The 21,212-nt window shown below is 40.1% G+C and overlaps 3 protein-coding genes across 4 annotated transcripts in view; 1 reads left to right on the top strand and 2 right to left on the bottom strand.

Moving 5' to 3' along the window:
• Nucleotides 1–21,212, bottom strand: part of EMP1 (epithelial membrane protein 1) — a 278,012-nt gene that overhangs the window by 245,557 nt on the left and 11,243 nt on the right. The window lies entirely within an intron of this gene.
• Nucleotides 1,738–17,897, top strand: GSG1 (germ cell associated 1). Its single transcript, XM_069101459.1, has 6 exons — nt 1,738–1,779; nt 1,991–2,312; nt 3,777–3,824; nt 8,799–8,951; nt 14,298–14,409; nt 16,907–17,897. The coding sequence occupies exons 1-6, from the start codon at nt 1,738–1,740 to the stop codon at nt 17,292–17,294; spliced, it is 1,065 nt and encodes a 354-aa protein (XP_068957560.1). The 3' UTR covers nt 17,295–17,897.
• The window catches only part of FAM234B (family with sequence similarity 234 member B), a 34,974-nt gene continuing 31,759 nt past the window's right edge, over nt 17,998–21,212 (bottom strand). The window contains exon 13 of the mRNA XM_069101527.1: nt 17,998–20,619. Within this exon, the coding sequence (XP_068957628.1) occupies nt 20,614–20,619 (6 nt within the window). The 3' untranslated portion in view covers nt 17,998–20,613. The remainder of the gene's footprint in view (nt 20,620–21,212) is intronic.

Genomic DNA, 21,212 nt, shown 5'->3' with positions numbered 1-21,212 from the left:
TCAACATTCATTTCCACAAAATTTTGAGTTCCAAATTTTCTCCCCATCTCTCCTCTACCCCCACCCCAAGATGGCAAGCATACCGATTACCCCTTCCCCCAGTCTGCCCTCCCTTTTATCCCCTCCATTCCCCCCTTACCTCCTTCCCCCTTACTTTCTTGCAGGGCAAGATAGATTTCTATGCCCCATTGCCTGTGTATCTTATTTCCCGGTTTCATAGCATAACCTTTAAGAACTTACTTCCACACCACAATTAGCATTGAAATAGGACTTTGTAGAGACTAACACATACCTAGAGGAATAAATATGAAGTTCCAGGAGATGATCACTTATACCTGGGAGATGGGGGATGACCACTTTTCTTTTTACTATTTCCATGACAGCATTTCAGTCAGTCCATAAACATTTATTAAGCACATACAATGTACCGAGACTGTGCTAAGCATGTGATTCTCCTGTGATGAAAACATAGAAATCCCAGGTGACCTCTCCATCCCAGCAGCTTCATGTTCCTGAGAATGGTTTCAGGCTGTGCAAAGTAATTATGGGACGGGGAGGAGCTCTGAGAACTGGGAGGATTAGGAAAAGTTTCCTGGAGGAGCTAGAATCTGAGTTGAGTTTCTAGGGGTTCCAAGAAGGGAGGAAGAGCATTCCAGACATGGAGGACAGTCCATGCAGAGGCATGGAGACAAGCAATGGGAGAACACACACAAGAAATGGCAAGGAGGCCAATTTGGCTAGAATATAGAACGTGAAAAGGAGGAATGAGTAATCAGACTGGAATTAGAGGTTGAATTTTGAAGGGTTTTATCAATTGTGAAGGGCTTTTTCACAATATTCATACTGTGAAGGGCTTTAATCATCAAATAGAGGAATTCTTGTCTTATCCTAGAGGAAATGAAAAGCCAATCAGGTTTCTTGTGCAGGAGAGTGATATAGTCATGCCTATGCTTTAAGAATATCAAATGTGGCTGTGTAGAAAATAGTAGGAGAGGGGCAAGACCGGATGCAAGGAGACCAATTAAGAAGTTCTTGCGTTGTTCAGATGAAAGAGGATGGTTGGTTCTGTGAATGGAGATAAAGATGTGAGAGATATATAAAGGCAGAATCAATAAGACAACAATAAATTGAATATAGAGAATAAATGAGCAGAAAGAGTCAAAGATAACTTCTCTAAGTTGGAAATTTAGTGCCAGTGATGGGGGACGGGATCCCAATAGGTTCAGCAGGAACCCTGATCTCATACAAGACCAGGAAACCTGCAAGGGCGTCTGGAAAGAATTCAGCTCAGCCTCGCTTGGAGTTAGAGTTGAGAAAGTTTATTATTACGCCATTACAGCGGGCAAGAGTCCTTTAGGGGACCTGCCAACCAGAGGGGTACATGCTTTTACCTTTAAAGGGTAGGGCTGCCATTGTCAGGGCTGACCTGATGGGAGGGGCCTCAATGCATAGACAAAGGTCAGAGCTGACCAAGAGGAGCATGTGAATAGATAGTTTAGATAAGATTTGGGCCAGGTCAAGGAGACAAAAGGCAAGGACAAAGGAGGGTGTGGGCCAGGCCGGGAAGAAATGAAGAGATTAAGTAAGAACAAAGGGGTCACAGGGTGTTGCCTAGGTGGAGTGTGTTATAGGGAGAAGGGGCAGAGCTCAAGGGTGGGAAAGGACAAATTACAACTTCACAGACTGGTTTTACAAGTTGGTTTGACCTAGACCCCAGGTACCCCATCACCAGGAGAAATGGCGGTACCCTTAATAGAAACACAGAAGTTAAGGGAAAAGGTAACTGACTTGGGAGGGAAAATAACAAGCTCCTCTTTAAATATACTGAGTATAACAGAACTTTCATAAAAGCACTGAGGAAAGATTTTATCATGGCTTAGCTTCCAGTGAAGACAGAAATGTGATTTGAATTCAAAGAATGGAAGGGGAAAGTAGCCAGATCTGAAAAGGTGAACCTGTGTCCTCCTTTGCAAATGCTTGTCTGTTGCAGATGGATTTCTTGAAGCTCCTGGCCCTCCACCACCATACTATTGTAGCAGTCATCCTCAACATACTGGCCCTCTGCCTTTCTACGACATCCTTCCTTGGCAGCTACTGGTGTGTGGGCACACAGAAAGTGCCCAAGCCCTTGTGTGGGAAGACTAAGGCCTCCAAGTGTATTGGCATGCTGGTGCCCTTGGATGGGGGTAGCAGCAATACATCAAGCCAGGAGGTAGTAAACTACAGCTGGGAGACAGGAGACGACCGCTTCTCCTTTCGCTATTTCCACGCTGGCATGTGGCTCTCTTGTGAAGAAAATATGGAAAGCCAAGGTAATATCTTCGTCCCAGAAACCTCATGTTACTTTTCAAGTCAGTTCAATACCTAGGAATGGTTTTAGGCTATACAATTAAAGATGAAAGCAACTGGAGTAATACAAAGGATTCCTCTGCTCCACCAAACATATACACATTGTCACTAGTATCCCTTTGTATCTCTTCTCTTTTTTTGTTGTTGTTGTTTTTTGGAGGGGGAGGGCAGGACAATTGGGGTTAAGTGATTTGCCCAAGGTCACATGGCTAGGTTTTTTTTGTGTTAAGTTTCTGAGGCCGAATTTGAACTCAGGTCCTCCTGACTCCAGGGCCGGTGTTCTACTCACTGCACCACCTAGTCACCCCACTTTGTATCTCTTCTACTCCTTAGAGATATCTCATGGAATCATAGAAAGTTAAAACAGGATGCCCCTCTGAAAATCTTAGTCTCCTATTTTGTAGATGAGAAAACTGGAGCTTAAAGAGTGAGGCAGTAACATGCCTAAAGTCATACAACTTGAGCCAGGGCTAGAACCAGAGTATTCTGACAACTAAGCCAGGATTCTACCCACTACCTCCTAAAAGATCAAAAACCAATACTCTCCATTGGTTTTTCATTGCTGAGCTCTTTAGTAGAGAGTATAAATGAAAAAAATATATATATTGCCTTCAAGAATTTCCCTTGCTACTCATATTTTATAATTTCTGCACAAAAATCATTTTGCTGCAGAGAAGTTGCTTGGTCTTTTTTTATGTCAAGGACCCCTTTGGCAGTCTGCTGAAGTCTATAGACCCTTTCTCAGGATAATTTTTAAATGCATAAAATAAAATACCTAGGATTAAAAAGGAAATTAATTATATTAAAAGTGTTCATATATGTATATAGTGTGTAAACAAATAGATGATAGAAAGAAAGGGAGGAAGGAAGAAAGAAAAGGTTTATAGATCCCAAGAAGTCCTACTTTATTAGAATAAAAGCACTAAGGAGAAAGAGAGTGCAGCACTCTACAGTGAAAAGAACCATGCAATGGGAAATAAGAAACCTGGGTTCTGTCCCTGTCTTCTTCCTCCAGCTTTATGATTTAGTCAGTTGATCTCCCTGGGTCTCAGTTTCTCCATCTATAAAATAAAGAAGTTGGGGTAGTTCACCTTCAAAGTCTTTTTCCAGTTCTCAACATGTGTCACTGAAAATTGTGGAGGAGCAGGCTCAACTCCAAGTGTGCTCCACTGGACGCCCATCCTACTGTTCAGGTCCATTCCCAAGCATGCCCCATGGCGTAGACTCCAATTCAACTTCCACCACATTAATAATAATGATGGTGATGCTGTTGAACTAATTCTGTGCTCCATATCCTTCAAGCAGCATCTTTAAGAGATAATGCAGCTTGGGTAGTAGGAAAACACAAATGAAGGAGGTGCAGTTTCCTCCACATCCCCATAATGTCATCTACCTGTTTCTATGTGTATTTATTGTCTTTGTTTCAGGAGAGAAGTGCCGCAGTTTCATTGAACTCACACCACCAGTAGAAAGAGGTATGAATGTGTCTTGATATTCCTCTGGAATATGGAGCGTAAAGGGGCCTGCCTTTCAGTGGGCAGACTGTGTTCTTACCTGCTGGTATGATGTAAGGGACAGGGAAAGAAACTCCTGCCCAAAATAAGTCTTATCTCCTCCATCCTTCCCCTTACTAGAGTATCAAAAACTCCTTTTGGATTAAGTCATTGAACCTAGATGAAACTCATTCCTTTGATGTGTATAACAGTGAGAGGAGTAAGATATTAAAGGATCAGCATTCTCCTTTGAATTGGTTCATTAAATGTTAGAAATACTGTCATCTTTCAAGGTTTTGATAGAATGAGTCAATGCAGGTGGGAGAGGTGAAAGGGATAGACTCTGTGTACTGGGCCATGTTGAATATGGCATACTTCAGTCGCAGTAAGAAAAGGTGAGTGCTGAAGAGGACAGAGAGATGTATCAAGTGTTTGAAAAGGAAGGTCTCTTGATGACAAACTCAGTCTCTTTGGGACTTCTCCTGAGGGTTGGATTTAAATGGGTGACTTTCCAAGCTACCAGAGATATCTCGATCACAAGGATCTCAGCGTCCTCTTCATAACATGGCACATCTTGAGAACAATTAAAGGGGAAGATATGCTGAGCCTCTCAGCAGCTGCTGCCTCAGTTTCTCAAGCTAAGGTTAAGAGATTTTTTTTACATTTGGCCACCCAGATCAATGGAGAGACTGGACAACTGGCTTCCTTTAAGTCTCAGCTAAAGTCTTATTTTTACAGGAAACTTTCCCTAATATCTCTTAATTCCAGCGTCTTCACTCTCTTGATTATTTCTATTTATCTTGTATGTAGCTTGCTTGGTACATATTTGTTAGAATATTGTCTCCCCCATTTGATTATAAGCTCCTTGAGGGCAGGGACTATCTTTTGCCTCTTTTTGTATCTCCAGCACTTAGCACAATGCCTGTACCTAGTAGGTGCTTAATAGATGTCTGTTGAATTGAACTGAACTGCCCAATTCCCAGAAGCTTCACATTTTAGAGCTAGAAGAGACTTTAGAAATTCTCTAACTCAACCCTCTCATTTTGCAAGTGAGAAAATTTAGCCCCAATCTGGTGAAGCAATTTGGCCAAGGCCAAAATTAAAGACAGTTTACACAAGAGTTTCAGCAAAATTTTCTTTCTACTGCCACATCTGAGTCTTGCCAACAGCTCCCTTTCAGAACTTTTAAACCCCAAACCTCTTACTGAGACTGGTTGACTTAGTGATTAATTAGACAGCCAAGTTTCAGATAATTCAAGACCCAAAAGGGATATTTGGAAGCCTGAATGATCCAAATGTTGGCTATTGGCTTAGATCATGTAACCTTGATGAATAGCTGATAATTGACTTCCCTCTCTGCAAACACAATCCATGACTCTCTGATGTGTATGGTGTGAGGTCCAAGGACAGAATGACACCCAGAGTCACACAACTCTCTCTACTTGTACCTGTTGGCAGGGGATCTTTCAAGGAGGCTCAGAGGCCTTTTCTATATGACATTGGCCATTGACCATACAGGAAGCCATTCTTTTTTTTCTTATAATTAGTGGTATGCCACTGTCTGGCAAGGTCTAAAAGTCTAAAATAGAAAGCTAAAGCAAAAGTGGAAAAGATCTCTCTTCCTTGTCCTGGCTTTGTAATTGAGGGGTATGGTCCCTCTTCCCAGGTCAGGGGCAGAGGTCCTCCTCAGTCACCACCCCCTTCTACTTGGCCTACTCAAGTAGAAAACAAAAGCACACCATAACTGTGGCTCACATGGACCCATCTCCTTCACCAGATTACCATAGCTGCCTAGACAACATGGTCTTAGCTTAAGGGGCAGAAGATAAGCTCAACTTTGGTAAAGTTGGCAATAATCAATTTTTTTTTTTTTTTGCAGGGGGGAAGGCAGGGCAATTAGGGTTAAATGACTTGCCCAAAGTCACACAGCTAGTAAGTGTTAAATGTCTGAATCCAGATTTGAACTCAGGTCCTCCTGATTCCAGGGCTGGTGCTCTATTCACTGCACCTCCTAGCCACCCCAATAATCAAAATTTTTAAATTCTTTGTCCTAACTCATCTTAGAGCACATAAGCTTTGATCAAAATCCTAGCTATCTGAGAAAGGTTCACACCTCTGCCTCACTCCCTCTGTATCTCTCTCAGCCATTCCCTAGGCTGCTTGATCCTTTGTAGCTTTCCTGTTACAGACATGAATCACATGGCAGTTCTACTGGTCATAATTTTAACTCAGGAGGGATTAGCTTCTAAAGCACTAAATTTAATCCCTCTTCCCCATAACAGCCTTTAAAATATTCAAAGATAGCTCTCATGTTCCCATTAAATAGATTAATATTTGTAAAGTGCTTAGAACAGGACCTGGCACAGGGAAGGCACTTAATAAATGCTCTTCTCATTCCCTTCTCATCTTGTTCCTTTCCCCTCCCTCCTAAGTGTCTTCTCCTTCAACTGACCCTCATCCAGCAAAAACTCCAAACCCTTCACCATCCTGGTTACCTTCCTCTGGACATTCTCTAGTTAATCGTGTTATGTTCTACCTAAAATGTGATGGCCAGAAGCAAAAGCAATAGTCCAGATGGGATTTAATCTGGGCACACACCTAAGGTTGCAATATTTTTCTTGACTACCATATCACACTGTTGACATGGAGCTATCACTCTACTAAAATGTAAAATCCTAAGATCTTTTTCCTCTATCCCAATACTTGTGGGGTAGTTGGGGGTTTTTTTGTTTGTTTTCATGTTTTTGAACCCAGGTAAAAACAGGCTTTAGAGAAGTTATCTATCAGGAGAGATCTGGCCAACAGAGGGAAGAGACTATGTCCACAGAGGTGATAAAAAGCTCATGGTACCCATACAAAAACATCCACCCACAACCCCAAGTGTACTTGGAATTACAAGTTTCAGTCTTCTGATCCCCAAATATTCTCAGTTATGGCTATCCTCAAAACAGCATGGGATCTCTCAGAAGGGAATGGACTTCCCCCTACATTGGATGTCTTCAAGCACAGATTGGCTGACTACCTGTTGGGGAAATTATAGCAGGGATTATTGGTCATGTACAAATTTGGCAAAATAAAATTGACATGTGTAAATAATAATCATAATAACAGAGTAACAACATTTATATAGCATGTACTATGCATCAGATACTGAGCTAAATGTTTTACAAACATCTCACATGATCCTCATAACAATCCTGGAAGGTAGATGCTATTATAATTCATTTTACAGTTGAGGAAATTGAGGTAGACAGAGGTTAAGTGAGTTCTCTTGGGTCACACAATGAATAATTGCCTGAGGATAGATTTGAACTCTGGTCTTCCTGACTCCAGACCCAGAACTTTATCTCCCCCCACCCTTCCTCCACCTCCCCACCATCTGGCTGCTGCTACAACCCTTTTCTTTTTTTCTTTTTGGAGGGAAATTGGAGTTAAGTAACTTGCCCAAGGTCACATGGCTAGTTTGTGTGTGTGTGTGTGTGTGTGTGTGTGTGTGTGTGTGTGTGTGTGTGTGTTAACTGTCTGAGGCCAGATCCGAACAGAGGTCCTCCTGACTCCAGGGCCGGCGCTCTACTCACTGCGCCACCTAGCCGCCCCCTAAAACCCTTTTCTAACCCTCAAATTGTGAGTTGGTACTATTCACTTTTCAGGACTTGCAAAAAAATACAACTTAAGCTACTTTCACTTTTCTTCTTTCAAATGAATGTATTTATTTATATTTATATGTATAATTTATATTTACATTTACATGTAAACAAATCTGCTAATCTCAAAGCACTTGAAATTAAATGTTACCGTGTTTCCCCAATAAGACCTATCCCAAAAATAAGACCTCCCCTTACTGTGTAAGATTCCTCTAAAATAAGCCCTCCCCCGAAAATAAGCCCTATTGAGATTGCTACTGTAGTGAAGGTGATCCCCTGCGCTACATGCTACATTATGGTACCCTCTGTATGCACCGTCCCCCCACCCACCCCGGTGAAACGCACACCGTGCTCCGAGCTGCATCCAATCAGAGCTGCAGCAGTGAGCACGTCATCCTGTTTTTTATTGAATTCATTATTGAATAAAAGTACATTTTTTTTGTTCACATTTACCTGTTTATTAAAATTGCTGTCAATGTTCATTAAAATAAGCCCTCCCCTGAAAATAAGCCCTCTGGTGTTTTTCTGTCCAAAAAATTTAATAAGACAGTGTCTTATTATCGGGGAAACACGGTAGTTATTGCTGTTGTTAGGGCAGCTAGGTGACACTGTGGATAAGACTATGGGGCCTGGAGTGAGGAAGATGTGAGTTCAAAATCTAGCCTCAGACACTTACTAGCTCTATGACCCTGGGCAAGTCACTTAACCCTGTTTGCCTCAGCTTCCTCATCTATAAAATAAGCTGGAGAAGGAAATGGCAAACCATTCCATTACCTTTGCCAAGAAAACCCTATATGGAGTCACAAAGAGCTGGACATGACTAAAACTGAACAACCAATTGGTGTTGTTATTATGATTACTATTATTAATTCACTGAGTTGCACACTCTCTCCACTAGCCTCACCCAATGGCTCCATTCCTTTACAATATTGTAACCATTCATTAAAGAAGCAAAGTGGCAAGGGGGAAAGGGTGTGGGAGGTGACATTTTCTCTGAGGCTGGTAATGGGAAAAGTTCCATCTCTAAATGGTTAGATGAGAATAGAATGACTTTCTAGGAACCTCCTTTGCAGTTTGTGAATTCAGTTAGTCATCAACATTTATGAAATACCCATTGTGCGCAGAGTAGACAAAGCTATCCTGTAAGGGAATTTCCTAGGCTGGGATACACTATCACCTCTGCTCTTCTGCTCACTAACCTTTAGCTCTTTGTAAATCTTGTCTATACATCCTATTTTTTTCCAATTGGCATTTTGGGTTACTGTTTTGTTCTGACATAATGACAGCACCTTCTTTCTCTGGATTCTGGCAGGAATACTTTGGTTTTCCCTGGGGTCAGAGATAGTCTACATCGGTCTGCTATCCATCAGCCTCCTCCTTCTGCTACTGGAATTGTTCTTCCCTGGGAACCCTGGCTGTGGACTGAAGCTTAATGCCTTTGCTGCTATGTCCTCAGTCTTGTCAGGTGAGTGTCTCCCTTGGGGACACAGAATCACAAACCCCTCAGAGCTGGAAGGAGCCTCAAGGGTCACCCAGTCCAACCAATGCATGTACAAGAATGACATTATCAACAAGTGGCCATCTGGCCTTTGCTTGAAGACCTCTTGGAAACTCACTGGCTACTCACCCAATAAACAGTTGTTAAGTGTGTCAACCTTTTAAAAGTTTGGTTAAAGAAGACAAACACATAGTAATATGCAGTTAAAGCATTTATTCCCTTAAAACTAGCCAACTTGTACAAGGAGTTAGAAGTTAATGTCTAACTGATGAACAAGAAAATGAAAAGGTTTAAATACATTTTAGAGCCAGCCCAATTCAGGGTAAAAATTTATGATTACAAGGAATTGTGAGGTGTCAACCTGGAACATCTGTGTTTTCTTTATCATTAATATGCCATAACCTAACACATGCCCCACAAAATGTTTAGATAAGAAAAAGTCCCATTATTCAAGATAGTATCTTAGGTTCAGAGTCTTATTCTTAGAAGAAAGAATGCTCCCAAGTTAGCCCTGTCTGGGGGAAGAGATATTCTCTGAGTTTACTCAGAGAACAAAGAAGCTGTTGGGTCCGTTTGGCTCATACCACAAGGAGTGTGTCCCAAGATAAGGGGAAATTCCACTTTTATCCTTACCTGGTCTCTGGAGCTGCTGACACAGAAAAAGGCATTTTAAAGTAAGGCAAAACAGCCTATTTGATTAATTCAGACTTTGGTCAAAAATATGATATTTAATGATTATCAAGTGCCTACTGTGTGTAAAGCATCATATTAGATGCTGAGGATACAAAGACAAAAACAAAACAATGCCTGCCTTAAGGAATCTTACATCATATGGGGGCAGGGGGAATAAGTACACAGTTAAGTTAGTTCCAAATATATGCAAAAATTACCCAATGTACCAATATAAGTGCCTCAAATCTCTAGGTTCTGGACTCACATGAAACAGTTATGATTTCATTGGTTAACCCAAAAGGGTCATTTTCTCTTTGGCTTACTATGAACTTGAAATTTACTCTGGAAAATCTTCAAATAAAGTTTTTGTCTAGATTTTCACAGATATGAGTAAAAGGTATGCCCTGCTCCTTTACAAGCATTCAAATAATGAATGTATATCATGCATTTAGGACGACTTTTATACCACCCACAGAAAATACAGAAGGCACAAAGGACACGCCAGATTCCCATAAACAGATAAAGAAAATATATAAAACAGTCACAATACCTCCCCTTAGAAGGAACTGAACTCAGAGCTGTCAGTGCAGCAACACTCCAACATCCTGCTGAATCCTTAGCTCTCCTACAAAGAGTTACAGTACCCCCTAGTGTCTTAGTGCCCCGGTTTGGACTACCCAGAAGATAAATATACTTTGGAGCTACTGGACAGGTAACCTCTTCGTACATATCTACACTGCCCAAATAACTGACTATAATATCTCAGGATGGCAAGGTAGATACATTGCTCCCCCATGGCATAGCTTTAACGTTACGGCCCATTCAGTTGCACAGGTTGCATGGTTAATCTTTCTCTGAGAGATTACTGAGGAATTCTTCTCCAGAAATCAATCCCCTTAGTGGCCGCTAGGTGGCGCAGTGAATGGAGCATCAGCCCAGGAGTCAGGAGGACCGGACCAGTCCGACACTTACTAGTTATGTGACCTTGGGCAAGTCATTTAACCTCAATTGCCTTGCCCCCTCAAAAACAAACTAACAAAAAACAGAAATCAATCCCCTTAACTCTTGAACTTGGGGTTAATCTCAGGATACTGCCCAAGAAATTTCTTTTCTTTGCTAAATTCTTAGGAAATTCCCTTCCCCTACACATGAGGTTGGAGCTCAGGAACAGTGTCCATGATATCCCCTCTAAGGTGAGTAAGCAAACACATATCTGTTTCTTCCATGTGTTTTCGGAGGGACTTTATCACTGCCCTAGTTAATTCTATCACTTGGGTTAGGGAAGTTTACTATCCGACCTTACTAAGGGAGAGAAAAAGACAGAAAGTAACCAGGAACTTGAAAGTAGGGATCTCCCATCAAGCCACCTAGGCCACAAATAACTACCTTCTAAAATATGGCACTACCCCCTTTCTATGTTCCCTTTCTTCCTTCTCTTCTTCCCTCCCTCCTATTAAGCTTCTGATTATTTGAAACTTTCAACCATTGCTCCTGCCCTCTGGGACCAAAGAGAACAAGCTTACTCCCCCTTTTTTCATGACAGCCCTTCAAATATTTGAAGACAGCTATCATGTTTTCCACAAATCTTGTCTCCTGGCTAAATACTGCCGTAGTCCATCAAGTGATACTTATGTGGTATTAATCTTGAGATCCATTGCCATCCTGATTGCTTTTCTTCTGACATTCTCCAACTTACAAATGTCCTAAAATATGGTCCCCAGAACTAAATTCGGGGTAATAAGGGATTAGCACCTCCCCTAGTCCTGAAAGCTATACTTCTCAATGCAACCTAAGGTTTTGTTAGCTTTTTACCTGCCATATCACACTGCTATGAGAGATGACTTGGTGTGGATAGAGGACCAGTCTTGGTGTCAAGAAAAGAGAGGTCTAAGTCCAGCACACAATACCTGTGTGACCAAGGGTAAGTCATCTAACTTTTCAGTACCTCCAGGCAACACTCTATAAGTTACAGAAGAGTAGCCCATCTGTATCAATGGAGTTTCCTTCACTGATGAAATTACAGGTCCTGAACTACCCTTGCCTTCTCAAAAAAAAAAATCATCTTTTCCTTCTACTGAGGTTAAAGTTCACAAGATCCCTAAATATTTTCAGATGAACTGATGTCTAGCCATGTTCTAATTTAATAGTTGTAAAGCTGATTTTTAAAACCTTCAATGGAAGATTTTACATTAAATTTCATCTTACTGCGTTTGCTCAAACAGGTATACTTGCACCTATTAAGACCTTTTTAGATCATGGTTTGTTCATCCAATATGATAGTTTTTTGATAGTTACCTGAAAAACCACACCACCTTTGTATTTATCCAAGTCATTAAAAGAAATATTAAAAAGCATAGGGCCAAAATCAGACCTGTGCAGCACTCCTCTAAAAACTTTCTCCCAAGTGGACAGCTACTTTCAGGGTGTTGTCATTCAACGAGTTCCAAAACTACCGAACTGTATTACTGTCTTGCACATCTCTCACCATTTTCCCCCGAAGAATAACATTCATCAGGTTTTGCCAAATTTTTATTAAAATCCAGGTGAACAATGTTCTTATTAGCACTTTCCTAATCTCTCTAGCAATTCTGACAAAAATGAGTTATTAGTCTGACATGACCTGACTTTTAATTTTTATTAGTATCTTTTGTTTTTCCATTGATTTTCAAATACATCCCTTCCCCCTTCATTATCCAGAGAGTCATCTGCTATAACAAAGAATAAAGCTGCAGAAAAAAAGCAGTTAACCAAAAATGACCAACCCATCTAACAACACTTATAATATTCCATATCCAGTCACCCTCCTCTGAAAAGAGCAGGGGGAAGTATGTTTTCTCCTCTCCTTTTTGAGGCTGAGTGATCATAATGATTATACAACATACAATTTTTATTTTTATTATTCTTTTCACTTACATTGTAGTTATTATATATACTGTTTTCCTCATATTACTTCACTTTGTATCAATTCATAAAATTCTTTCTTTGATTCTCTGTATTCTTCATATTTGCCTTGTCTTGTGGCACAGTGTCATGCATGTATCACAATTAACTTAGCTATTCCCCTCCATCAATGTACATAGATTTTGTTTCTAATTATTTACGGCAACAAAAAATACAATTTTTGATCTCCTTGGGGTATACGCCTAGCGGAGGGATCTCAGTGTCAAGGTATGAACGTTTGAGTAACTTTATGAACATAATTCCAAACTGCTTTCCAAGACGATTTAGTTCCACCAACAATATATTAGTGGACATATCATTCTACAATACTTCCAATATAGACTATTCTCATCTCCTGTCATTTTTCCCAGTTTTATAGGTGTGAGGTAAAACAAACCTTAGAGTTGTTTTGACCCTTGTTGAGTCATTTGGAGTAACATTTCAAAAAGTTGTTAATAGTCTATAATTCATTTGATTACTGTTTTTTCATATCATCTGAACATTCATCCATTTGGTAATGACTCTTGGTGCAGATCTATTCTTAATGAATCTCAGTTTGTGATCAATATGTCAGAATGCATTAGTTTAGAGGTGAAAATGAATTACAAATACTATCCCACATGTAGTTTTTAAATAATTTTATTTCAATTAACAGATTTTTCCCCTTATCCCACTATTAAAAAAGAAAACCCTTGTAACAAATATGCATAGATAAGCAAAACAAATACTCAAACTGGCCATGTACAAAAAAATATGTCCCATTCATTCTGCACCCTATATTCATGACCTCTCTGAGGTGGGCAGGGTAGCGTGCTTCATCATCAGTCTTCTGGAATTACAGTTGGTAACTACATTGATCAGAGTTCTTAAGTCTTTCAAAGCTGTTTTCACAGTGTTGTTATTGTTTAAATTGTTTTCTTCACTTCATTCTTCATCAGCTCATATGAGACCCTATATGTATTTTTTTAATCATACATGTGAAACACTAAGTTAATTTATATCTTCTAAAATTTCTTTGTTTTTCATAAGAATTTATTTAATGCCACAGGGTCCTTTGAATTCAAAGTTTTCTAGTGCATTTAAAATAACATTTGATGCTTCTACAACTTTTCAGGGATGTACTAAATATATTGAAAGATATATGCATACTGGTCCAGGAAAAAAAAAATCCAAGAAGGAAGAGAAAGTGGGTAGAGGAAAAAAAGAAAAAGCAAGAAACAGGACTGTTGGGCTAAAGATATAGCAACGAAAAAGACACTTTCAAAGGCTTCGGACCTAGAATTCTAGGTACTATGTCCAAACAGCTTATAACCACTGACTATGAGCTCCTTGATGATAGGCTCTATGTTTGGCCTTTCTTAGTATTCCCAGTGCTTAGTACATTGCCTGGCATACAATATGCCCTTAATAAATGTTATTAACTGACAAACTAATCAAGGTAGGGCTCTTGACCCTTCGACAACTTTTCACTGTAGTTTTTTATTTTATGGGATGCAGTTGTTCTATAATTTGCCAGGACAAATGCCATGGAACTCCTCCCTCTTTACATCTTCCGCCCCACTCCACTCCCCAATGATCTGTAGTTTCCTAAGTTATGAACCCTGAAATTGAGCATTTCCTTCAAAGTAAATAGATCTGCTACCAAAAAATTTAAGGAAATAAGATGTAGTAACAGACTCTGCTTTCTCACTCCCTCTGTAGGCCTTCTGGGGATGGTGGCACACATGATGTACACACAAGTGTTCCAGGCAACTGTCAACTTGGGACCAGAAGACTGGAGGCCGCATACTTGGGATTATGGCTGGGCCTTCTAGTATGTCCACCAAAAGGTTCTTGGCACACACGCACACACACACATTTAGTCGTGTCCTCTTTAGTTTTTCTCTAATCCAAATCTGCTAGATCATTTCCCAAAAACCTGTCATAAGATGTTCTTCTACTGTCCCTTGGCCTTCACCTTATCCTTTATCCACTGTCACTGTCAAATTTGGAGAACTGGAGCCAAGACTAAATCCCAAAAAGGATTGTAGCCAAGTGAAAAAGGCCTATTAGGTGACATCCAATTCACCACTCCCCCAGCAAGTACGGATGTACTTCCCCTAGTTTTTTTCTCAAGTACTTTGTCCAGTTCAGTGGTCCTACTGATAATGGCACAATCCTCCATAGCTTGATAGAGCTATATTAGCTGTATCCCCATCAAGTGCCTCTCCATTTTGTGTCCAAGTTGTCCATGAGAGCTGTGACTAAGATAATGAGACTGCTGTTCTTTGTGTTTTATAGAACTCAGTCTCCTTATTTGAAAAAATACATATATTTCTAGGTGTTCAGGGAGAGGGTGGATAACATCTTGTTGGTGAGAGGTGTCGTGGAGCAATGGAAAAGATGCTAGATTTGGAATCAGAAGATCTGGTTTCAAAGCCCAGCTTACAGCCTCTGTGACTTTTTGACAACTCATTTACTTCACCTGTCTGGGCCTCACTGTAAATGAAAGAAGTTAAACCTGATAACTTCTGAGTTCCATCCTAATTCTAAGACTATGATCCTTTGTTATCTGGGGCACAAGAGAGTGGAGTTTAATTCATAGGCCTATGAATGGCTCACTCTTCCACATATGGGAAGTCATTTACTGCCATTTCTTCCTGAAAAAAAATCCTACAGTTTACCCCATAAACAACCTCATAATCATGGTATACATTTAAAAGAGATAAATGCTATTTATCTTAGATTCCACCACCCCCAAAAAAAATGAGGGAAGGGAAAACCAGAATCTTCTCTTCCTTCAAAATGATTTCACTTTTTTTAATGAGATGTCTGAGCATTTTCTGCTCTTCTCATCTAATTACTAACCATTATCTAAAATAGTGGTCATTACCTTATTTCATGCCATGAACCCCTTTAGGAAGTCTGACAAATCCTCCAAACCCCTTCTCAAAATGATTTTTGTTGCATACATTCATATTTGAAAAAATGCTAGATTTCAATTAAAGGTCAGTGAAAACAAAAATGTGATTTTTTTTCCCATCCAAGTTCACAAACTCCCTGAAATCTATACACAGATCCCCATGGGGCCAATGGACACTAGGTTAGGAACCCCTTCTCTAAAGAATTCTCATTTATTAAGTGTCCACAGAGTTCCAAGTATATTTCAGCTATATTATAAAAACATGATCCTCAAGGAATTACTATTCTAAGAAGACAATCATAAGTCCATAGAGTAAGGGTATTTTGGGAGGTTTTTTGGCTTTTCTATACTTGTTAAATATTTACTATGTGACATCTGACCTGCTCCAGACATTTGCTACTTTATATAGTAGATTCAAGAGTTTATGGTCTTGGAAAATTTCTTCCTTGAGAAATCTTCACCAACTACTCTACACTTAGGTTGCTCTGGTCAAGCTCTCTTGGGTGTCCACAGCATTCCCTTATAATCCACAGCACTGGGGCATTTCTTAGTTTTGGTCACTAGCCCCCTAAGCAAATTAAGCAGAATAAGGCTGAGTTTGCTCTTGGACAGCAAGGGCAAACTAGCCTCATTTTGAGAAGTTTGTTGGAGGCAGAGGGCAAAAAACACCTCTAGATCCTTCCCCAAACTCACAAAACTTTCTATCCTTAGGCTGTTCAGAACTCTGGAGAGACGGGGGGAAGGGGGGGGGGGGGGAAAGAGGCATACTTCTGAATGAATGTACATTTGTCTTTCATTGGAGAACTTGTCACCCAAAGTTCAGACCCAATGATTCTTAAGGTGTGGAGATTCCAGACAGAGAAAGAGGTTCCTCAGTTGTACAATGCCAAAAGATAGGTACTGGGGACCTAGGTGAAGAAACAGAAAGTTCCTGGCACTCAGACTAGGAAAGATACGGGACTTTTTATGTGGACTCAAAACAGTTACCAAAGACATGAGGGAAGTGGATTTTGCCCACAGAAACCACATTACACTATGTCTGTCTAACATAATGGACGATTTTTACTATATTGGCCAACACTGTCAAGTTATAAAACAGTTAAATCTTCATACAGCTAGTTTGGCTAATGCTATTGCTCCATGAAACTCTATGAACCCCCAAAATATCCATAGTCTGATCCACAAAATACTGACAATATACATCTCCTTTTCCCCACTGGTCTTAGAAAGGGAAGTTTTCTCCACCATAATTCCCTAAAATTAATTAATTAAAATGAATTCCCTAAAACCTTCCAATTATCACACACAAGAAAAGAGGAAACCCTCTTATTCTTATAGACCCAACCTCAAATCACATGGGAGAAGAAAATCAGATTCTCATTGTCTAATTCTGTTCCTTCATTTGTAGCATGGCCTGGGTTTCCTTCACCTGTTGCATGATGTCAGCTGTCACAACCCTCAACACCTACACCAAGATGGTACTGGAATTCAAATGTAGCCATTACAAATCCTTCAAAGAGAACCTGGGCCACTCACCATCGCTACACTACCAATGTCTTCTGCTGCAGCAGCAGCAGCAGCAGCAGCAGCAACAGCAGCAGCAGCAGCAGTCACTGGCTCCAACCCACTCCAGGGATCAACTGAGCAGCTACTACCAGGCCCAAAACCAGTCTGTCCACTCGGTCTCTGTAGGGGTTGACTTTTGCTCAGAGCTACAGGAGAAGGTGCTTTCCCAAGAGCCTAGGATGGAACTAAGTGAAGTGCTTGAATCATTAGTTGAGGATGAGCAGTGTTAGGACTGCAATGGGAGAGGTCGGAAAGAATGGCGGGGGGAAGGGCAGTAGTGGTGAAGAGGACAAGTCCTGCCTTCCACAGTCACTGGGAACACGTGCACAACTCCAGACGTCCTTTCTTTAGCATGATCTTGAGCACTAAAAGTAAGACTGTCTTTCAGCCTAAGTTTATGGCTTTCCAAATCCCCCCAGATGCCTCCTCTTCCCATCTCACCATTCCCTACCATGTAGCAAGGGTCTCTTTTCTACTTTAATATAGCCTGCCTGGGATTGGGAGAATGAGAAGCTGTCAGTGTGAGTGGTTAGCATCTGAATTTTTAGCACTTCTCTTACAGTCAAGTATACCAGAGTCATCCTGGCAAGCACGAGGTGGAATGAGAACACAAGGGATTTGTTCTCTCATGTGACGTCTCAGTTTTCTTTGTATGCTCCACTGTATTTAGCACTGTCCCTTTCCCTTGTCAGGTGTTCAGTAAAGCAAGATTCTGGTTCAAGACCATTTGGAGGAGTCAAGGGATACACTTTCATCCTTATCCCATCTCTAAATCCTATTATTTTCCTTCTTGTTCCTTCCAATGATTTTCCTCTTATCTATTCCTCCATAAAATAACCCCATGAATCACTCAGTTGCTCCTTATCTTTTATATAAGTGAATATAAACCATCATTCATAGCTAAGAAAAATGAAGAGTGGCACACACAAATAATCCTGTACATGGTATTTATTTGTTCTATTTTGTATTTCAAATGCTTTTTTGACAATACATAGAATGGTATTTCTTTTACACAGAAGACGTAGACAACAGTTCACATTTATGGGAATTGATGTAACAATACCACAGAACAATAAAATTAAAGAAGGATCCCTCATAGATTGATTGAAGAGGGAAGCAAAGACAGGACAGAGTACAGCATGGTCAGCTTCATTTGCAGCAAAATGCAAAAGGTTATTATTACTGTTTCTAGTAGTTTTTGTTTAAGCTATTATGGGGACCCAATGTGAGGAGTAAAGAAAAGAAAGGAAAGCATACAGTAAAGACTAATGCTCATTCATCCAGTTAATGGTTCCCTGAGAGAAGAGGGAGGTTTCAATACATTTGAACATGGGTTAGCACCCAAACTGTTCAGATGTCAACCTTCCATCACAACTCATTATCTATTAAGTGGTTTAGGAAAGAGAACAGGGGAAAGAATCATATCAAGTATAGCCAAAATTAAACCCTTAAGGTGTGGTAGGCCAGCACGTCACCTTGAATTCACACAAAACATTCTTTCCAGTTCTTATATTTTATATTTCTGTGACAACCAAAAAAAAAGAAGCATGGCTCTCTGCTAAAAATGATCTCCACCACACACGTGCTATGAATAAATGTACCACATATTTCTGCCTAAATATGGGTAGCCGATCTGAAAGTCTGGGAATACTGGAGAAATATGAAATGCTCAGATCTCAGTGGCCTATGACAGGGAACATCCAGGCCACGGGGGCCACTATAGAGCATGACATTCAGTTTGGACCAGATTAGACACTGGAACACCCTCCAACACCTGGGTCTATTTAAAGCAAAGAAGGATTCTCAATCAAAACAGGGCCTAGCACCACCACATCCTTCAAAACAGATCCAAAATCCAGATGACCTGGAACCATCTTTTCCTACTGAAATATTCCTAGATCCAACTTGATATTTTTCTTCTATCATCTGTGCCAAACTGGGATTCGGACACAAGCTACGCTGGAACTGACTCTGTCTTCACAGGTGTGGGTCAGGTACCCAGACTGGCTGCATTTCAAGTCAGGTGCACACTGACAGTGACTAAACCCTTTCATGTTATGTCATATGAATTTCATTAGGAAAATGGCACACATGCCCTTACAAATTTCGCAATGTTATCAGTGAAATCTCTAAAATGAGCATAGGATAAATAAGTTAAGGGAGAACTACTGAAAGTTTCAGTGAAGACGCATCATAAAGTAGCTCAAGGGAGAGAACAGTCCTCTCACCTGCTCCTGACTGGGATTTCCTATAACATATCATCAAATGAGAGGCTTAACCCAATAAATAATCCCTATTAAAAGATAGCTTACTAGAATCTATCCCTATTAAGAAAAGAATGGGGGAAGGGAACTAAAAACTGGAGATTACACCAATTAACCTATTTACAAAGTTACAGTATTTACACAAGAACACCACAAAATATATACAAGCTGTTTCATGGCTCTAAAAGGAATAGGGTCAGTGGGACAGATCAACTACATATCAAGGCTCAAGGTTTTCAGGGAAGGGCTCAGGAATAGCTTTTCCTCCCATAAGAATTCTGTACAACAAAGCAAAAATATTCTTCAATAGAAAATGCAAGAACAAGTTGTAGGAAGAGGGCTCCATGAGGGAAGTGTACCAGTCATTATGAAAAGCCAATGTAAGGTGGGAAAAAGAATATGAACCTCAAGTCTTCTTGAGTTGCAGTGTTTTTGTGAGCAGCAAGAATGTTCCACTTACTCCTGACATCCCAGCAGAAACAGTGGATCGTCTCTGACACAGTGAAAACCAAAATAATACAGGGCTTTATCAGAGACAATTCATTTGAATTTATTTGTCTTACTGTATTTGTGAGTCACCTAACTCTTCCCACAAGCTCTGGGCCCCTGGATGGGAGGTTAGAAACAAAGGATGGAAAGGATAAGAATAGTCAGTCTTCTCATATCATTTTAAATTGGTGCCAATGATGGACAAATGAGAGAGTTCAAGATTGACATTGATGAGAAGGAAATGAAAGGTCAAAAAACAGTAACCCTAAGATAAGAGGTAGGAAATTTGGAGGAGTAGAGATGACCAAATGGCCCAGATATGTTTCACATGTGCAAGGAAATGGGTCTGAAATATATCTAGTAAACAATCCACACTTCAAAAGCCATAAAGTAACACAAAGCAAAAAATGTTTCCTGGATATAAGTACTTCTTTGACACTTCTCAGTATTTGCTTATAATTTATGCATTCTCTCTCTCTCTCTCTCTCTCTCTCTCTCTCTCTCTCTCGTTCACATTTTTAAACAACCCACAGAAAGCTTGTGGATGGTCTTGATATGACAGTCAAGAAGTGAAGCTAAACATACCATTACCTGACAGGCAGGACTGTTATGAAGGAGGAACAGTCTGCTTTCCAAAGTGCTTTGTGTTAATTATACAGGGGTGGTAAGACAATGTTGGGAAAGAGGCTTCCTTTTGCTTTCTCCATATACCTGATTTTATAGACTTTACTGAGAAGATTCTAGGCTAAAGAGAGGGTCCTCGTTAGTTCCATATGAAATCGGAAATACCTTCAGACTAGACCTAGGGGAAAACATGAACATATGTATTATTTCAGTTTTGGTTTAAGATGGAAACTTTCAGAGTTATTAAAATAATAATAACAATAGCTCACATTTCTTTAGAACTTTAAGTATTGCAAAGTATTTTACATGCATTATCTCATCTAGTTCTTAACAACACTGTTGCAAGGTAGATACAATTATCATTCCCTTTACAGGTAAGGAAATTGAGGCTCAGAGAAGTAAATGATTTCTCCAAGATCATACAGCTGGTATATAAAGAAGTATCTGAACATAGGTCTTCCTGATGCCCAACACTCCACCTTTCTACTAGATTTCTAAATAGAAATCCTTTCTTCCCAGGTACTAAAAATTTATGATTTTCTTACTTTTTCATACCCTTAAGTCTATGGCTCTCCTTCCCTAAGGCACAGAGACTTTCTTTTTTCCCCACTAATCTGCTAATGAATTTTTTCAGGGGTCACAGAATCTTCTAGGAAACCAGGCTGACCACAAAGAACTTCACTCTAAGCATTGAGAATTCTAGATAGTCAATGATAATAATATCAAGAATTTTCACAGCCCAGTAAAGTTTTCGAAGTGCTAGAGTCTAGC

This window comes from Petaurus breviceps, unplaced genomic scaffold (assembly GCF_028583685.1).
Source record: "Petaurus breviceps papuanus isolate PSGF00001 unplaced genomic scaffold, PetGlider_PUasm1.0 470, whole genome shotgun sequence".
NCBI classification, from domain to species: Eukaryota; Metazoa; Chordata; class Mammalia; order Diprotodontia; family Petauridae; genus Petaurus; species Petaurus breviceps.
This window is presented reverse-complemented; position numbering and strand designations above follow the sequence as displayed.

Bases quoted from the DNA above. Each gene is read 5' to 3' on its own strand.
- GSG1 (XM_069101459.1), top strand. From the start codon at position 1,738: ATGGCGGTACCCTTAATAGAAACACAGAAGTTAAGGGAAAAG. The intron at 1,780-1,990 runs GTAACTGACTTG...TGTCTGTTGCAG, and splicing joins CACAGAAGTTAAGGGAAAAG to ATGGATTTCTTGAAGCTCCT. The intron at 14,410-16,906 runs GTATGTCCACCA...CTTCATTTGTAG, and splicing joins GATTATGGCTGGGCCTTCTA to CATGGCCTGGGTTTCCTTCA.